The following is a 20,685-nucleotide window of genomic DNA, read 5'->3' as shown; positions in this document are numbered from 1 at the left end:
ACTGGTCAGGCAAATTTGCGTACGCTTTTCCGCCAGCCCCTCTGATACCGCTGGTGGCAAGAAAGCTAAGGCAGCACGCGATGACTCTCATCCTGGTTGCTCCAACGTGGGCTCGCCAAGCATGGTACACCACATTCCTCGAACTCTCAGTGGTGCCACATCAAAGACTGCGCCTCACGCCCAGACTTTTGACGCAGAACCATGGAGAAATTCAGCATCCAGATCCGCAACAGCTCAACCTGGCGATCTGGCTCCTGAAGTCCTAGAGTTTGGATACCTTAACCTACCTCCAGAATGCATGAACATCATCAAAGAGGCAAGGAAGCCAACTACCAGAGCATGCTATGCTGCAAAATGGAAGCGTTTTGTCATTTACTGTACAGCCAATGACATCAACCCGCTAGATGCATCTATCCCTAACATCATTTGCTATCTGCTACATCTTTACAAGTGCAATCTAGCGTTCACTTCTATTCGGATACATCTCTCCGCCATCGCAGCTTATCTTCAGAATAGGCAGCATCTCTCTGTCTTCAGGGTGCCTGCCATTAAAGCTTTCCTTGAAGGTCTGAAACGAGTCATTCCCCCAAGAACACCGCCAGCTCCGGTGTGGAACCTCAATGTGGTCCTCACCAGACTGATGGGACCACCATTCGAGCCACTGCACTCGTGTGAACTCCAGTTCCTAACGTGGAAAGTAGCTTTCCTAATTGCTATTACGTCACTGAGGCGTGTTAGTGAGCTGCAAGCGCTCACAATCCAAGAGCCATTCATTCAGATTCATCCAAATAGGGTAGTGCTACGTACTAACCCCAAATTCCTTCCAAAGGTGGTGTCACAGTTTCATCTCAACCAAACTATTGACTTGCCGGCATTCTTCCAAAACCCACAAACGGTGGCGGAAAGAATGCTCCATACGTTAGACGTACGGAGGGTGTTGATGTACTACATAGACAGGACACAACCCTTTAGGAAAACAAAACAACTTTTTGTTGCCTTCTCACCACAACACAAAGGCAACCCTATTTCCAAAGCAGGAATAACCAGGTGGATCGTTAAGTGCATCCAAATCTGTTATCAAAAGGCCAAGCGCACTTTAACAATACCCCCAAGGGCGCACTCCACACGCAAATTGGGGGCATCCATGGCTTTCCTAGGGAACATTCCTTTAGAGGACATTTGCAGAGCAGCCACGTGGGTTACACCACATACCTTTACAAAACACTACTGTGTAGATGTGCATTCCAAGCAGCAAGCTGCTGTAGGACAGGCTGTTCTCAAGACACTTTTTCAGGTTTCTGCAGCTGGCACGGGCAACCGCCGCTGATGGAGGGACTGCTATGTATTCTATGCTAAGATATGAATTTAGCAGCCCACATGCCTCGAACTGAATATGCTACTTACCAGTATGCATCTGTTCTTGGCATGTAGGGCTGCTAACATTCATATCGCCCACCCTCCTCCCCGGTGCCTGTCGCAGCTGCAGATATACTATTGTATTCAATCATTAGCATGGACATCCTTTACACCTTTCACTCCATCTTCTGCCACAATGGCGAAAAACAATCTGGGGATGGAGCCGATGCCCATGCGCACTGTAGTCCAGGGGAGGAGCCACCTATCTCAGGATACTTCGAAGACTCTTCCAAGACAACAATGTGCGATCATCCGGACCCAACACTAGGCGGCGATCTAATGCTAAGATATGAATGTTAGCAGCCCTACATGCCAAGAACAGATGCATACTGGTAAGTAGCATATTCAACACATGACTGATTGGGACAATATGTTGACAAGAACAACAATCATGATGTGAGTGTTGAAAACCACAATCACATTTACAAGCAGCAGAACATTGTCAGTGTCTGTCTGTTGCACCAGAAATCGGTGGTGCAGTCCCCTGCTTTTGTCAAGCAGTTTACTGAGGAATTCTAACGACATATTGATATACATCTTTGGTTGTAGGTCTTTGCCCCAACCCTCTGGTTTCTCTTGTTCTTTTTGTCCTGATGATCACCCTGTTATAAATATTGTGTGAAGGTGTCGAAATGTTAACTTTAACATATGTACTGATTTTAAAATTTGAATGTGGTTTTTGACACCCACATCATGAATGCTGTTCTTGTCAACATATTGTCCCAATCAGTCACATGTATATATTTCTGTATGTAGCACAAGCACACTTACTGCTTTGTAACTTCCACTGTGCCACCCCCTCTTAGGAGCATGTTTGGTCTTTATAAGTAATATGAATACTGTGTCATACTCTTATGCATCCTTTTTGCAATCTAGAAACATTATCAAAATTAATGCACCTATCACATAACCATAACTAACTCGAATAGGAGTTCTTAATTACACTATTGCAGTTGAAGTCCAGGGTTACAACCCTCCCATACTTTTTGATAATGATTAGCCTTCCTTTGAAATGCGATACTGGCTCCCCGTCACCATAGAGAATGCTGACCCCCTTGCCCAGAGCCCCTTTGGTACCTGGACAGATGGGAAAATTAGCTATTTAAGAAGGTGAGCCCCCCCCCGTCTAGTACATAGTAAGGTGGGCTAAGCTGAGGTGCACACGATTTTTCAGAAGTAGCCATCTTTGTGATGTCATATAGTGGGTGTATTGACCCCAATGGTCAGTAGCCCATTGGCTACTACCCTGTACTCCCCTAACACCACTAAATTGAGTATTTAGGGGAGCTCCTGGCACCAGAAGAGCAGATCCTGATGACCTGAAGAAAGAAGATGAAAGAGAAGAGTTGCACAGAAGACCCAGCAGCTGATGTGGTGCCAACCCTGCCGGTCTGCCTGCTGACTTCGCCTGTTACACCAAAAGTCAACTTGTCCAGCTGCTGCAGAGTTCCCGAAACCCAGAAGAGCTGCCAGCCTTCACTCACGAACCAAGACATCCGGACGGACAGCGAAACTCTTACCTGCATCCAGCAGACGGTAAACAAAGGACCAAGAGAACTCCGGACTGCCAAAACACCATGCCACCAGGCACCACTGCACCGAGCCCCCAGCCCCTGTCGAAGTGGGCCAACGGTGTCAGCGTGGTCCCGAAGCCCTCACGGTACGGAGTCCAATGTGGCGTGGCTCCTCATGAATTTCCTGACTTTGCCTGCAGCCTCTGTTGGCAGGCGCCCCTCAACTGCAAGTGTTGCCGTACAGTGAAACCAGACACCTCAAAGACCCTTTGCACCTGGGCGGTCTGTCCTGAGGAGAAGAGGACCACAGGTGCCCCCACATCTCCCAGCATTTCAAGAACCGAATGCACCCATTGGTTTTACTTTGTCTGCCTCTGTCCCCTCCTGCAGTCTCTTTCTACTGTGACTGTTCCCCATTGGATAACATTGTGCACCTACGCACCCGGCCACCCTATTGCCGCCCTAGTGTAGCTGGTGGTGTTCTGCTGGTGCTGCGTTGGTCCTTGCCCACCACTTTTACTTCTGGCGAAGGGTCCCGTAAGTCACTGACTAACTAGTAAACCGCGTTGATTTTCCTCCCATAGGTTAACATTGCAGAACTCAGAAATTGACTTTTTGAACTGTGTGTGAAAGTGGCTCTCTATATACTGGACTAGAATGAAGTACAGTGTGTATAGAGTCCACCAACCCCAGAGGTATAACAGAGGTAAAAGTCAGAACTGACCTTATACTCCACAGTGGTAGCTTGGTTGAGCAGTAAGGCAGTACCAGAGGTCAGTGTAAAGCATTTGTTGTACACACTCAGTCAGCAAAAGGTTTCACACACTCAAGGACTGAACTCCAGGCCAATTGTTTTTATATCCACAGATATAGTTGTTTTATTTTTAGAACCAACAGTTATAAAAATATACTTTTCTCGTTATGAGTACTCTCATGTAATTACTTTGCAAAGGGACCAATAAAGTTTGTGCACACAATTAATACAGTATTGACAGTAAGCAACACAATCCTAAAACAAACAATAGCATTGAGCTCAATGAGTATTCACATGTAAGTACAGTTGATTACTATACCGATTACTTTAGTAGTCCCAGGACCAGTTCCTAGGTTCAGTCCTGGGGTCTAAGATTAAACCAGATTAGCAAAAACATTTTAGTTACTGTAGTGAATTTTCCTGAATATAAAGCTGTTTTAAAAGTTCACACTTAGACACTTTTCAATGTAAATCTGACAATGTTATTCAATGGGAGTAAATTCAGATTGCAGGTAAAGTACGATCGCGTTACTTTTGTAATCCAGCACTGGTCTCCTGTGGCCAGCACTGGGGTCTTAACTTAAAACAGGTAGGTAATTGCGTTTCAGTATTTCGTATGATTTTTAAAGAATATTTCAAGTTTTCAAAAGTAGACACTTAGAAGAAATTTCATAGAAAAGCAGACAATGGGTTGTTATGGAGAAAATAAAGATTACTAGTAAAACCGGTACAGATTACTTTTACGGTACAGTATTGGACTGAAAGGTACAGTACTGAGTTCTCCCCTGATCACAGGTGAGTATTTCGGAATTCGGCTGATTTTATATGAATATTTTCAGTTTTCAAAACTTCACACTTAGGAAACCATTGACTGTTTTTCTATGAAATTTCTACTATGGCAGAAATTTAAATTACTAGCAGACACGGTTGTGATTACTTTTGTGGTTCAGTTCTGGGCTACAAGGTAAAGTACTGGCTTCTCTCCTGATTACAGGTGAGTACTTCGGAGTTCGATGTTCGGCTGATTTTAGGTGAAAATTTTAACATTTCAAAACTTCACACAAGATTTTTCGAGTCAAACCAGTCAATGTTATCCAATGGCAGGAAAGTGAGTCATCGGTTTTCAGGTGAGTACTCGACTGGTGAAGTTAAGGTTCTGGGCTTAGACTCGGGGGTCCCCCAGGGTCAGGTAGGTACAGTTAGTACACCCTCAGCGGCACAGGGGCGGCCGGGTGCAGAGGTAGTTAGGCCCAATGTTATCCAATGAGAGGCAGGGGGCCTTCGGTTGGTGGCTGCTGGCTAGCGGGCCATGCGGCTATGGGAGCTGGGCACCTGGTCACTTGCTCAGGGCAAATGGGGAAGTAGAATAGGGTACAGGTTGCACTGCCAGAGGCACTCGGGCGGCTGGGTGCAGGTTGCTTTTGAGCCGTCTGGCGCTCAATGTTATCCAATGAGGATCTTGTCAAGGGAACAAAGGCTGCAGGCTCGGGGACGGTGGATCTTCAGGAGCGACCAACACTTTGAGGGGTAAGTTGGGATCTTGGAGGATAGGTAGGCACCCAGGAGTTGGGCACAGGGGGCTGTGGGGCGCCGGGTGCAGGGGTGTCTTTTGAGGTTGGGAAATCTTACCCCCTGCTGGTGGCAGTTGGAGGGGTCCTCTGTCCTGAGGCTGCAGGCGTCATCGGGGTCGTCGAGGAGGGTCCTTGGGACCTGGATTCCGAGTCCGAATCGCCGGGGGGACGTCCTCGTGGTCTTGATTCACTCCAGCACAGGCCAGGCTTGGCGGGTGCAGAGTGTGCAGGGTTTGCGGTTCCGGGCTGATGCCAGGGCTTGTTACTTGCTTTGAGCAGTACCACTGCTCCTGGGAGACCCAGGTAGTCAGAGTCACAAGGCAGTCAGGTCCTCCGGGTTTTTGAGGTTGCTGACCACTGGAGACGCCGCGGTTAGCAGGAGCAGGTTCGAGGGTCGACAGCCCGGTAGGGCTGGGGCCAAATCAGTTGGTGTCTTCCTCTTCTTAGCAGCTGCACGGCAGGTCTTCTGCTTTCTTGTTCTTATTTCTTGTTTCGGTATCTGGATCTGAGGAAGGAAGGTTCAGGGAGCCCCTAAATACTAAATTTAGGGGTGTTACAGGTAGGGCATGGGCATGGACCAATGGGTCCCTGTCCTGGTGTGGGAGGGGGGCAGGAGCCTAGCTGGGATTGGGCAGGGCTCCCCATCTACAAGATGGCCGGAGCCCGGGGTCGTGCTTCACCTCGCCTCCTCCACCTGAGGGGTGGGGTTGGCACAGGCTGGCACACCCCCCTTCCTGACGTAATTTTTCCCGCCAGTCTTCCCGCCAGAGTGGGGGTAGAACGGGTGGGGGCCAGTTGCTGGGTACAGCAAATGATCTGGAGAAGCTATAAGAGGCGGCATGCCTTTGAATCTTCCCCCTGTCCATCCTTTGGGAGGAGGCTTGGCACCTCGTCCCAGGATGTGCATTTTTGCAGGGCCAGGAGAGCGGGGGGCTCTCCACCCAGGGGTCCAGCAACATGTCTGCTGTGTGGCAGCCACTCAGCCCAGACGTGGATTGTAGGTTAGGTTTTAGGGGGCATCTCTAGGATGCCCTCTGTAGTGCATTTTACATTAAATCCCACACTGGCATCAGTGTGGGTTTAATGTGCTGAAGTTTGATATCAAACTTGTCAGTGTAGCCATTATGGTGCTGTGCAGTTCGTAATGACAACCTCCCAGCACCATATTCTCTTAATGGCATCACTGTACTTAATATGCCCAGGAACGGCCCTGGGTACTGTAGGGGCACAGGGCTCATGCACCCGTGCCCACACCATTGGCATAGGGCACCCAGCTAGAGGTATGCCAGGGCAGTGGGGTTGTGGGCATGGCACACAGGCATGTGTGCCATGTCGACTCTTTGTTTAGTTCTGCACCTAGACACTCAGCCTGCAAAGGCAGTGTGTGGGTGTCAAGGTACAGGGCCCCTAAGGGTGGCACAATAAGTGCTGCAGCCCTTAGGGGTCTTCTCTGGTCACAATGCCCTGGGTACCTAGGGTACCATTTACTAGGGTCTGATATGTGGCCAGAGATGCCAATTGGGTTTAGGCTTTAGTATAGTTTTAGGGAAGAAACACAGGCCCTGGGTAACTGATTGGCAGGGACCCAGGGCACACCTAGGAAAAGTGCATCGGGTATCGGGCAAAAAGTGGGGGGGGGGTACTGCAACAGGAACTCACTTTCTCACAAACTGAAAAGTATTTCTCTTTAAAAACGTACTTTCCAGAACGATTTTCTTCTGATGCTTAAACCTTTATAAAGATACTTGCTATTTTTATAAATTGGTGTGGATCTCCTCCTTGTATTTTCAGATGTCTCGCACTCTATGTTAATCCTAAGGTTGTTCGACCACTCTTCCCCCTAACTGAGCACCTTGGCATTGCCATAGGCAGCTCCTGTCCACTCAAAAGTGAACCCCTGGACTCTTTGCACAATATCTAATTTTGATGTATCATCCAAAGAACCAGCTTCCTTTACGCCATATCTGCCTGAAGCTGTCCAGAAGAACTTGGAGGGCAAGAGAAAAGATCCGCCTGCATGGGCTGCAGGAGAGAGGAAAGACAGTCTTCATGACGTCTTGGAGGGTCCCCATCTACCTCCAAAGCGCCCTACTCGCAACTAAAGACCGTCCCAGAGGACGATCTTTAGAGAGTTGGGAATAAACGGCGATCCCGATTGACGTCAAGAGGTAGGATGTCGATCGGGGCAGATTGCTGTCTGTTCAGTGTGGAAAGTGCTTTCTCGTCGATGCTACTCAACGTCAAGGCATTCTTCCATGGTAAGACCTCGGTCGGCGTCGAAGCGATTTCTTCACTCTAACGTCCAAGCCCCATCCTTCAGTGTCAAGGCCTACATCGCTGTCGGAGCTGCCAACATCAAAGCATCACCATTCGACGTTGACACTCCTCCGTGCCAAGGACCCGGTTAAAGTCGATTCAGCATAGCATACAGATGTTGAGGCACATATCACTGGCCAGGCCAGTCTGCTTCAAAAGACCGCTTGATGTATACGCCCCATTCAGCAGGCTCACCAGTGTGCACCTCACTGTTGGTGCTCGTCAAACTCTGTTGACGTCGAACATTCAGGCAGACAAGAAGCACTTGTGATTTAATCACTCAAGGTCACATTCACCAATAAAATCAATACTTTCAACACCATGAGGACGTTACATTGCCTCCAAAGTTCAGGTTTTGCTGGCTATAGGAAGCTGGCTCTGTATATACTATACCAAAGTAAGGTATAGTGTGCACAGATTCCAGTGGATCCCTATAGAATTTGCAGAGGCTAAAAGTAGATAATACTAATGATCTTTTGTGGTAGTGTGGTCGAGCAGTTAGGCTCATCAGAGGGCTGTGCTAAGCATTTGTTGTACACACAGGTAATAAATGATTGCACACACTCTGACTAAATCTGAGACCAATTTTTTGTAAAAATATTACTTTCTGTATGTTTATTACTTAGAACCAAAGATAATTTGTTGCAGTAAAATGTTTCGAAAAATCAATTTTGAAGTATAAAAAGTGGACACTTGGTGCATTTCTCAAACAGTTCAATGTTAACCTATAGAAGAAAAACTGCTGTAATTTCACAGGAGTGGGTGCCAAGCACTGAGGAGATTTTTTCCCCTACTCCCCCACCCTGCTAGGGAGACGGTGGTGGCCAGAGCGCTCATTTTATCGCGTCTTGACTATGCGAACGCCCTCTACATCGGCATCCCGGAGTACCTACTAGGAAAACTGCAGGTTATTCAAAATGCTGCTGTCAGGCTCCTGTTTAACATCCCGAAGAGAATGAGCGTACGTCAGCAGCTAAGCAACTTGCATAAGCTTCCCGTTGCCCAGCGAGTGTGTTTCAAGGTCCTGACCATGACGCATAAGGCACTTCACGGTCCAGGCCCTGCCTACATTAGTTCGAGGTTCGCCTTCTACTCTCCCAGGCGTCCTCTTCGTTCCGCCCTCCAACTGCGGCTGGTGGTTCCCAGATTTCGACAATCGCGGCTTGGGGGCAGTCTTTTGTGGTTAAGGCAACCACACTATGGAATTCCCTGCCAGATGACCTTCGTCATACCAAGGAACTTTCCACTTTCAAAAAAATACTCAAAACTCATCTGTTCAGTCGCGCTAGTTCTTTTGCTCCCCTCTGTCACTGTTCTCCTATGCGCCTGGACACTCTTGAGTAGCAGTACGTGATATAAATCTCCTTATAACATATAACATAATAGGTGAGTACACCACATACAATTCCAGTCTTCAAGTTATAGGACCAACACTGGGCAAGGGTCAGGAAAATGTAGAGGCTGCACCACCACCAGCAGCCTGCGGCGGCATGTGCAGAGGTGAAGTTCAGTCACTGGGGCTCAATGTTAGTCAATGGAGACTGGGGACAGGCAAAGAGGTGCCGATTGCATGTAGGTAAAATCAAAGTTTGGGGTCAATCTCCAGGGGTTAGGACCAGCACTTGGAGGCACGAGGCAGCACCAAACACACACCCTCAGCGGCATAAAGACAGCTGGGTGCAGAGTGCAACACCACGTCGTTACGCCCAATGCAAAGCAATGGAGACTGAAGATATCGAACAAAGGCTGCATGCTCAGACCAGGCAGCTGGACGAAGGGAACTAGTGGCTCTGTAGATAAGTTGGGATGTTGAAGGGCAACTAGGCACAGTCAGTCGAGCTCCCTAAGGCCTGGGGACTGCAGGTGCAAGGGTGTCCTTTGAGGTTGGAAGGTCCTTACCGGAGCTGATCGCTGTTAGCGGTGGGGGGGTCCTTTGTGTTGAGACTGTAGGAGTTGTTATGGCGCCCAGGAGAGGTAGACCCAAGCTTGGGACCGCTGGGGAACCTTCTTAGCACTGGTGGGCCACTTAGACTCAGGCTGGAGGCGTTTGGTGGAGAGGTAGGTCAGGAGGTCTGGTTGTGCGGTTCAGCAGGGAACTGGATCTCTTCTTGAGTGTTTCTTTGGGGACCGGGCTGCTGTCTACTGGAGTTCTTGGTCTTTAGGGAAGGCATCCTCCAAGGGTTGTGGAGGTAGCAGGGCCTGCAGGACTAGTCACTTTTTGGAGCGTGTTTCTTCAAGTGCTGCAGGCCGGTAGGGCTGGGGTCAAGTCAGTTGTCATCTGGAGTCTTCCATTACTGCACTGCTCTTGGGTCCTCCTTTAGTTCTCCAGAATACTGATGATCATGGTTCAGGGGTGCCCCTGAATACTCTATTTAGAGTAGTTACAAGTACTTGCAGGTAGAAGCCAATGGGCTACTTACCTTTGGGATGACTGCACCCTTTATATGTCCACCCCCCTTTGGTTACAGGGCATACCCCTATTCCTTATGGCTAAAATTCTCAGCTAATATGGAGTCTTTTTATTTTTTATTTAAAAAAAGGGGGGGGGGTCACTTCAGCTCAGGACACCTTAGGGGTGGTCCTTGCTGGGAGGAGATACACCTTTCCTGCTTACTGATTTCTCCTCCTTCCTTGCTGCAAAAAGTAGGGTTTGGTCGGGGGATGGGGGCGGCGCATCTCCACTAGCTGGAGAGGCCCTGCCTAGCGTAACGAAGGGAAGAAGGCTTTGAGGCTCACCGCCTTTGCATGCTTTTCCTACTTGGGGTAGGTGTGAAGCACCTCCACCCAGTGCATGCATTGTTTCTAAATCACAAGAGCACAAAGCTCCCCCCTCAGGGGGTCAGAAACATGTCTGGAAGTGGCAGGCTGGTGTAGACCAGTCAGCAACACACTAGTGGTTGGGTCGGTTTTCGGGGGGCACCTCTGAGGTGCCCACTGAGTGCGTTTATTAATGAATCCAACACTGGTATCAGTGTGGGCTCATTAATCTGAGATGTATGGTGAAGCCATCATGGAGCTGTGGAACTCATATTGACAAGCTCCCAGCCCATAAATTCGATATGGCTTCACCATGCACTTATAATGCTTTTCAATAAATTTAGGCACTATAGAGGCATATCTGCTCATGCGGTTATTCCTTCACCAGAGGTATAGTGCACCCTGCCTTAGTGCTGTGAATCCTGCTTTGTCTTACCTATGCCTCAGACAGTGCTGGCACCCAAGGATATGTGCCAGGTCGACTTCACTTTTAGTTGCACGCAGAACACAGGCTGCAGTGGCAGTGTGCATGTGTTTCGTGAGTGGTCTCTTAGGCTGGCACAACACCTGCTGCAGGCCTTAGAGACCCTCGCTGGTCACAATGCTCTTGGTACCACTGGTACCTTTCACAATGGGCTTGTATGTCGGCCAGAGGTGTGCCAATTGTGAAAACAAAGGGACCGTTTTGGGAAAGAACACAGGCACTGGGAACCTGATTAGCAGGCCCAGTCAAAGTTGTATTAATAGGCAAAGTTGCATTTATAGGCAAAAGGTGGTTGGTAACCATGCCAAAAGGAGCACTTTGCTACACATGCGCAGTATGTAGTCTCATAGTAACATAGTCTCGTTCAGTCTCCATCTCCTGAGACCACCACTCAACATCTCTCCACACTGGGTGGAAAGGCTGTCCAAAAAGCCTGTACAGTAGAGCTCGGACTCTGAATATCCAGACATACTCCCCGTCTGGGGCTACCCTGAGATCGACAAAGCCATCCGCGCCTCCTGCGTTTTTTCTGGCTTCTCCTCCTCCGGGGCGAGGTGTCCCTCCTCCTAGATCCAGACTATCTAGGACACCTCTGAGAAATAGATCAAGGTCCAGGACAACAAGAACTAGATCCACCTCAACATCCCAGAGGTCTCACCGATCCCAGCATCGTAGAATTGGGTCTCCTACCTTGTCTACCACCTCTAAGTTTTCAGTGTCATAACAGACACTCCACCAGTAAGAGAATCCCCAATAGATGACATAACCACATTCAATGACGTGTTGGTTAGAGGCGCAGCTAAGCTTAGCATTGACATCCCAGCAACATCATCTTCATCAATCATCTTTGCGACTTTGCATCATAAGGCAGCATCAAGACCACTGCTCCATCTGGTCTTAGGCCTTCTCAAACCGGCATGGTAACTTTTCCTTACTCCGGGCTCCCTGGGAGTGGCTCCATCATGGATCCTTAAAGTATAAGCCCCAGTCCAAGAACCATTATTCCTGATGACTGACCTACCACCAGACTCTATTATAGCCGCTGTAAGAAAAACCCAATCTGTTGCTGCCTCGTCATGCGTGCCCCCAGAGAAGGACAGCAAGGAGATGGACACTTTGGGGGAGAAAAAGATGTGAACATGTCTGCTTCTTTTGTGAAGGTGGGCTAGCTCATCTGCCTTTCTAGTGAGATATGACGGGTCTCTTTGGGACTTTTTTTCCCGGTTCACAGAAAGATTACCAAAGGAAGGTAGAAAGGACTACAAGAGATCCTGCATGAAGGGGGCCTGGTCTGCAACCAGGTTATTAGTGCTTCAGATGATGCATCAGACCTTGCTGCACATGGGTATTCCCTCAGAATATGTGCCAGAAGATCCTCCAGGCTTTACCTAACAGGCCTTACATCAGAGGCACAGCAGTGAATTCTCAACCTTCCATTTACTCTAACTCACTCTCTGGTGCACACATAAATGACGAAACGGCCAAAATGGAAACATCTGTGGGTCTCATCAAGCACCTGGACAAGTGACTCCTCTCCGTCTCACACAGAAAAACTTTACCAGTTATGCATCAAGACCTTGCAAATGTGGGTCTCCAAGTCAGGTGGCGTCTCTTCTGAGATCGAAGTCTCTTGTGTTTTCATCAATTTCCTCCCCCTCGCCAGGCTGCGTATGAGTTGTGATTGGCACTCAACCTTGTGTTTTTTTGTTTGTTTTTTGTTGTTGCTAGTAGTGGTATAGTTAATCAGTATATAGTATTACCACATTTTTCCCCACATCCGCAATCTCTAGTGGAAAAAACATTACACATTACACACATTATATTTCTGATGGGTCATGAAGTGCTACTAAGTGTCCTCTTTCCATGAGGAATACCCAGCATCTCCGCAGCCATATCTTACAATTTCTACATTGAAAGCATGTCTAACAAGTTGGATTGCCAGACATATTCAGTTCTGTTTGCCAATGCCAACAGAGCACTGCATAATGCACGTCCCATTCCTCTCGTTTTAAAGATGCCACAATGAAAATTCGTAAGGCTGCTACCCAACCTCAATCCACACTTTGGCTTCACAGTATTTTGCAGCCATTCACATTGGATGAGAAGATTACTTTTACAACTTGTGATTAAAACCTTGTTCCACATGTCTTCCACCTCTGCTCTTAAGCCACTGCATTAGTTGTCTGGGTACAGCTATTCAGTCTGAGAGTGCATGTGAGCTACTCATACACAAGCAACAAGCATGTAACGTTGGCTATTCACATTGGTTTGCAGCTTGTAGTGCGGTAGATTCACATGCCCTATCCACCTTCCTGGTGGTGAGCACAAGGTGATACATGTAAACAGGGTATCTGAAAGAGACACGTTGGTGATGGATTCCTTACCGTAGAATATCCCCATATATAATAAGAAACGACAAGATGCCAATGCTGATGTACAACTCGCTCTTCTTTGTATCCAGGAGCATTGACTGAAACTATGTCACCACATACCTCTTTTTCCGTATTTTATCAACATTTATTCAAAAGATTCACATATGAAAATTAGTCAACTTTTTTTGCATTTTGTTTTTTAACCCAACTACCTTCTCCAAAAGCCTACCTAACAAAAAGAATCCTAATAGTTTACAGGAATTCTTTCACCATACACCAATTTCACACTCACTACAATTCTACTCGGACAAAACTAGCATTCCAGCAATCTAACAAGCAACCAAACGTCCAGTTGTTCAAAGTAAATCTAAACCAAAGAAAGAATCAAGACAATACATAATTGGGCCAAACAAGAATACATTCTGAATTTGATTTTTAAGACCGTAATTTGTACACTTGGTTTGGCCACCACAAGTTCAACTCTTTTCGAACCTCCATATTCCGGGGTTCTCTTCAGGATCAGAAAGCTCAGTTCCTGGGGTGAGATCAGCCAATCTCTGCTGTACTATATACAACCAATTTGTCCAACCATCCTATGGGTAAAAATGAAAATGTTTTGCGGCGGTCGGTCCCCAGCTGAGAGCCACTAGTCCTCAAATGTGTGGGGGGATAACAGGGAGGAGTCTTGTGAAAGATTTGAACTGGTCTTTGAGATCCTACTCATGTGTATATCAGTTGAATGATTCTTTAAAGACCAGGTCAATTTTGGCGGAGTGTATCTTCCCACCCGGGAGTATGGCAATCCTGCTGCCGCCGGTTAGAATATCCCCAGGCGTCAGACTGGATCCGGAAAGTTTTCGTCAGCAGTACCCCTGCGCGTCGGTAGGCGTCGTCGTACGGCTTCGCATACGTCATTGGCGGTGTCGTAGTGCCGAGGTGACAATGCTGTAGCTACTTGGATGCGCCCAAGCGCGCTGACGTCCGTTCTTTCTTTTTCCGCGCCAGCAAGCGCAGATCCGGAGAGAGCTGTGCCCAGTCACTTTTTGACTGAGTTTTTTTTGGGGGACTTTTTGTCTGTTTTTATGAGTAAACTTCTACTTCAGGTGCATAGGGATACCCGGTTTTAAGTCTTATGCGGTCTGTCCCCTCATGATGTCGGTGGAGGACCCGCACCCGCACCGCAAGTGTCTCTACTGCCTGGGGTGCAACCACGACTCCAAGTTGTGTCCCCACTGCCAGGCCATGGCTCCGAAAACTTGGCGGGAGCGGTCCTGAAAGTGGCTACAGACCCGGGAGTCTGCTCCGCGCCATTCCAGGTCCCGGTCCTGCAGGCCTGACTGGGGTTCCTCGTGCTTCGACGTCGTCGACTACTCCAGTCTCAACCCCGAGAGACCCCCATGGATCCAGGCATGGATCACCTAGACGGTGCCATCACCGGCTTCCTCCCTGACGTGGAGACGGCACCAGAAGGATGTCGACGGACACAGATTCTGACGCCGATAGGGAATTTTTATCCCTTTCTTCAACCACCTCCTTACGTTCCACCTGTTCAGCATGTGGAAGACTGGGTGGACTAGGAGGGGTCTGAGGACCCTCTCACAGCACAATGCGAGTTAGACCAGGACTGGGATGAGGATCTGGGGGATGCAGGTGACCAGGATTATACTCGGGAACCTGGCTCACTGTATCCTTCTACCGTAGCTTCGGAGGAGGGTGGCTCCTATTCTATGGAGTGGCATAGGGCAGCCGAGGCTCTCCACCTCGAGCTCCCTACCGTGGCTGTCCGGACTAACCTCCTGACAGAGGTGCTTTGGCCGGCGTCTTTTTTTCAGAGCCGCTGCTGCCCTTTAATGATGCACTCTCGGACGTTCTTTTGGGCACCTGGTCCAGGCCCAACACAGGAGCTCCTGTGGATAAGAACGTGGCTTAACTCCATCGCCGGGCCCCGGGAAAACCTGTTTTCTTCTCCCAAAACCCTACCTGTGAGAGCTTGGTTGTCCAAAGCCTCAGCGCATTCCCTTCTGCACCACCGGACCGGGAATCCAAGAAACTGGTGCAGTTTGGAAAGAGGATTTTTTCTTCCGCCAGTTCAGGACTGCGGTCTGTGAACACCACATGTCTCTTGGGCCGTTATTCCCATTCTGTGTGGGATACGGTCGCGCAAGGTTTTGCTCGGTGTCCAGTTGAGACATGGACAGTATTCTCCCAGGCTATTGCTGAGGGGAGAGTTTCAGCCAAGTTCATGATCCGTTGTGGTCTTGACATTGACTCACTGGGCAGGGCGATTTCCACGACAGTGGCGCAACTCCGCCACGCCTGGCTGAGAACTAGCTTTTCTGGGGATGTCCAGAACACATTGATGGAAATGCCCTTTGATGGAACTTGCCTCTTTTTGGCGATAAGGCGGATTGCACGTTGGAGCGCTTTAGGGTTCCCGGGCTACAGCCAAGTCCTTGGGCCTTTCGGCCACACATACTCCTTCTGCTTTTCGCTCCGTTCGTGGTCAAGGAAGGGGCGCCTGCGCAGCAACAGTCTCAGCGCAGCCTCGGACGTCGGACCCGTAGAGGCGGGTCACGGACCAGCATGCGGGTCAGTCCACCCACCCCCGCTTCCACTGCCTACAAACCTTCCTAGTCTGGTGTTTCAGGCCCACCAGACGCCAGTGGGTGACAGGATTCACCATCACCTCCACCACTGGTGCACCATCACATCGGACAGGTGGGTTCTGCAAATTGTCTGAAGGGGTTACTCCCTCCCTTTTCAGACAACCCCCTCAGCCATGCCACAACAGTATCACCACATGTGGGTGGATCACTTTGCACTTCTCCAGCAGGAAGTTACGGCACTCTTGGCCAAGGGGGGCATCGAGCGCATTCTGACGCCAGAAGTAGGTCATGGTTGTTACTCCCACTGATTCATGGTGTCAAAGAAGGACAATGGTCTGCGTCCCATCTTAGACCGTTGGAATGTCAATCGCTTCCTACGGAATGAGACGTTAAAGGTGCGCACACTTGCTCAGGTCTTGTCTGCCGTCGACCCGCAAGACTGGATGGTAGCGTTGGACCTGCAGGACATGTATTTTTTCATATCCCCGTCCTACTGGCCCACCGGCGTTACCTGCGATTCACAGTAGGGCAGGAGCATTTTTAGTTCAATGTGCTCCCCTGAGGCCTTACCAGCGCCCCTCGGGTGTTCACCAAAGTGATGGCGGTGGTTGCAGCTCATCTGCGCCCAACAGGGGTTTCAGTCTTTCCCTATCCCGACGACTGGTTGTTGAAGGCGGGCTCACCCCAAACAGTCATCTTCCATCTCCAGACTTGGCCGACCTCCTCCATTTGCTGGGGTTCTCCATCAACGTGCCGAAGTCGCACCTGATCCCCTCTTAGAACCTCCTCTTCCATTAGAGCGGTTTTGGACAAGACGCAATTTTGGGTTTATCCTCCCAAACAGCGAGTCCGGGACATTTGGGGTATGATTCCATCTTTCAGCCCTTGTCCTGGGTTTCGGTCAGGACGACCTTGAGGCTGCTGGACCGCATGGCCTCCTGCATCTTGCTAACCAACCATGCCAGATGGCATATGCGGGCTCTGCAGTGGGACCTGAAGTTCCCGTGGGCGCAGCATCAGAGGACCTGTCTGACTACGTCCTGATCTCGGGAGGTCACTGCACAACAATTGCATTGGTGGCTCACGAATCAGCATTGGATCAGTGGCAGATCCCTCTTCCTTCCCCAGCCGGAGCACACAGTTGTGATGGATGCGTCCCTCCTGCGATGGGGTGGCCACATGGGAGAGGCGGAGATCAGAGGTCTCTAATCTCTGGCGTAGTCCCGGCTCCATATCAGCCTTCTGGAGCTTCGGCCGATCCTTCTTGCACTGAAAGCATTCTTTCCCTCTGTCAAGGGGAGGGTGGTGCAGGTGTTCGCAAGCAACACCACCGCCATGTGGTATTGCAACAAACAAGGCGGGTGGGGTGGGGACCCTATGTCAGGAGGCACAGCGCCTCTGGACATCTGGAACGTCAAGGCATTTCCTTGACGGTTCAACACCTGGCAGGTTCTTTGAACACCATGGCGGACAAACCGGTGCCTGATGGATCACGAATGGCGTCTTTACTCTCAGGTGGCGCAAGACTTCTTTCAACAGTGGGGAGAGCCTTGGTTAGATCTATTCGCCACCGAAGAGAACGCGCAATGTCATCACTTCTGCGCGTTGGAATTTCCAAGGCTGCACTCGTTCAGCGACGTTTTTCGTCACGAGTGGAGCTGCGGTCTATTGTATGCCTTTCCACCTATACCACTTCTACCTCGAATGCTAAAGATCAGGCGTGGCCGGGCACAAGTCATTCTTGTGACCCCGGACTGGGCTCGAAGAATTTGGTATCCCGAGCTACTCAGTATGAGCATGGATCATCCGATCCTCTTCGGGAGGATCTTCTGTCGCAGCAGCAGGGCACGATCCACCCGAACCTGTCCAGCCTCCACCTACATGCGTGGCGATTGAGCGGCGACAGTTGGCTCCTTTTGACTTGCCTCCTGAAGTATGTGTAATTCTGGCAGCCAGGCATCCTTCCACTAAATTGGTATAGGCCTGCAGGTGGAACAAATTTGTGGCATGGTGCTCAGCAAAGGCCGTGGATCCACATTCTGCCCCTCTTTCACAAGTCCTTTTGTTCCTTCTTTCTCTGGCCCAGCAGGGCTCTGCTCTGGGCACTATTAAGGGCTACCTTTCTGCGATTTCGGCCTTTCTCAGGCTCCCTGATCAGCCCTCTCTCCAAGTCCCCTGGTGTTAATAGATTTCTCAAAGGCATTACTCACCAATTCCCTCCTGGTCCGTTTGTGATGCCGCAGTGGGACTCTAATCTGGTTCTTACTTTTCTGATGTGCGCTCCTTTTGAGCCGCTTCACCACTGTCCTCTTTGTTTATTAACTTTGAAGACTGCTTTCCTGGTTGCCATCACCTCCGCTAGGCGCATGAGTGAGCTCCAGGCTCTTTCCTGTAAGCCTCCCTTTCTGTCAGTTCACCCAGATAAGGTTGTGCTTTGCACTCGTCCTTCCTTCTTGCCAAAGATTGTCACTGCCTTTCACATTGTCAAACTATCACCTTGCCCACTTTCTTTCCGCCTCCGCTCCCTGACGGAGAGGAAGAGAGGCTCCACTGTCTGTCCCAAAATGTGTGCTCTCATTTTACCTGAATCCCACACAACCGTTCCGGGTGGAAGACCAGCTCTTCGTTGGCTACGTGGGTGCCTAGAAAGGCCGGCTGTACACAAGAGGACTATCTCCTGCTAGGTCGTCTTGTGTATCAAAGCCTGTTATTCTCTGGCTAAAAAGGAACCTCTGGTGGGGTTACGCGCCCATTCTACCAGAGCGTCAGCAGCTACTACTGCATTGGGACATGGTGTAACCCTGCAAGACATCTGTCAGGCAGCCACGTGGGCCTCGTTGCACACTTTTAACAAGCATTATTGCCTTGAAAGTCCAGTCCGGAGAGACGGCTTATTTGGCTGTTCTGTTCTCTCTGACTTTCTGGTGTGATCTTGGTTTGCAGACTCACCACTGGGTTTGGTATTGCTGGGGTATCCATTATAAGGGGATAGATTCCTTACCACCCCACGCATCCTGCCCGTTCTGCGAACTGATTTCTAGGGTTAAGGTCATCCCATTCAGGGCCGTAGATTCAATGCACCAGTGGTCCGTATCCTACCTGGCTCTGCGTTCCTGGTGCGGAAAGTCATGTACAGAACTGACGTCAGCACTCATGGGTGCGTCAAAGTAGCTCCAGCGATGTCATCTCGGCGACTACGACGCCAACGAAGTACGCAGAGCCATACGACAACGCCTACCGATGCACAGGGTTACTGCTGACAAACTTTCCAGATACGGTCTGACGCCTGGGGATATTCTACGGTAAGGAATCTATCACTAACTGTCTCTTACAGATATATCGTTACACAAGTAAGTAACTTGTGCTATTTGTGCATACCCTAGTATTACCAATGCTTACTAATGCATCTTGTATACACACATAAATATCGATGGCTGGGGAGGATGCGTGTTTAGGTGAATTGTGTCCAAGTCCCTTGTGGGGTTCACTAGAGGGACCATGAGTCACCTCGAAATAGGAATATCTTCTAAGAAAAATAACAGATTATAATGTTCCAGGCACAGCACTAGAAAGCAGGAATAAGCCCAGCAAGTGAATTTACATTACCACAGACTGTAAACTGATTGTTATATGTAAGCAATGCTTTTCTTTTCCTGCTCTTTGCAAGGAGCCTTGCGTGAAGTATTGAATTTTCAACATTAATATTTTGCAAAAGTTATGAATGAGGATAAGGACCATTTTGGATAATTATTGCTACTGTTAAGTAACTTTTCATTCTGTCATGTTATTAGAAGTCTTTTAAGATTACTATGCCAATCAGTGTTCCTAAAAAGAAGAGTTGCCATTACTCTTGTGTGTTGCAAGGACATTTTACATTGGTGTTAACGTTTTATTGTGTTCTGTAAATGATCTGTATTTTAAAATGTTTTGTTTCAATAGGATAAAAAATCAGTGGAAAGCACGTGCCTCTGTTTTGCAAGACTGGTGGACAACTTCCAGCATGAGGAGGTACTGCATGTCTAGCAGATCTCAAACATTCTGTTTACAGCACTAAGGGCCAGTATATTCCAATCACTTTAGATCGAGTCAAGTTTGTTATGCTTAATCGTAATGCTTAAGTTTAGTAGCTGTTTAGACAAAGCTTACCAACGGAGATCTAATAAGAGCTCACAGGTAGCTTTAAAATGTGGCCATGCACACAGTATTGAGAAGATAGACAATTCACACCATCTAGATAGATATAAAAAAATTATTTTCACTATTGGAAAACCTCAAATGGCCGTTTCAGACAACTCTACGTCTTTCATGGCATTAATGTAATGTTCATGCCCTCACCCTTGAAGTGGCATATGCACATACAAAAGTTAGAAGTCATATACATGTGATTGCATATACTATTACTCTTAAAACTGTGAAAGAAGACTATGAATGTAGTATTTAGTGGTTTGTGTGTTATTAGTTTTTTTCCCTACTTTTTACATCTTATTGGTATAACTATTTTGAGGTCATAAACATTGCTTTTGGTGCATAAATTACTGTTTTCATGGATGTTAAGTTAGTTAGAAATTGTGAAACTAAACCTAGCTTGTGAATTGTAGTACTTTAAAGTTTTAAATTGTATTCATAATTATACTTGGCATTTTTAACTGAAAGGTTTCCTAAACAGTATTATGGGGTTATAATCAAATGTAACCATGAGGTCACTGTTAGGGTGGTTTTTACTGCGGCCAAACAGATTCTGAAACCGTGCATCAGCCCTTCCAAGTGCCCACATGCCTCTGTTGGTCCAAGAGCCTTTGCCGGCAGTTGGGCAAGTTCACCATAAGCTTTCATGTGTTTGCATGCCCAGTTTTGGGAAATGGTTTATTTTTTCCAAACCCCCTATGCCCTGCCAG

General features: G+C 48.5%; 1 protein-coding gene across 11 annotated transcripts in view; it reads left to right on the top strand.

The window, feature by feature from the left end:
- The window catches only part of TRIP12 (thyroid hormone receptor interactor 12), a 1,008,257-nt gene that overhangs the window by 341,499 nt on the left and 646,073 nt on the right, over positions 1–20,685 (top strand). For all 11 annotated transcript variants that reach the window (XM_078668151.1, XM_078668159.1, XM_078668158.1 and 8 more), the window contains one exon: positions 19,730–19,798. In XM_078668151.1, the coding sequence (XP_078524277.1) occupies positions 19,730–19,798 (69 nt within the window). The remainder of the gene's footprint in view (positions 1–19,729; positions 19,799–20,685) is intronic.

The sequence above is a fragment of the Lissotriton helveticus genome, chromosome 11 (genome assembly GCF_964261635.1).
Source record: "Lissotriton helveticus chromosome 11, aLisHel1.1, whole genome shotgun sequence".
Lineage (NCBI taxonomy): Eukaryota > Metazoa > Chordata > Amphibia > Caudata > Salamandridae > Lissotriton > Lissotriton helveticus.
The sequence above is the reverse complement of the archived record's forward strand: the minus strand, read 5'-3'. Positions and strand labels throughout refer to the sequence as shown.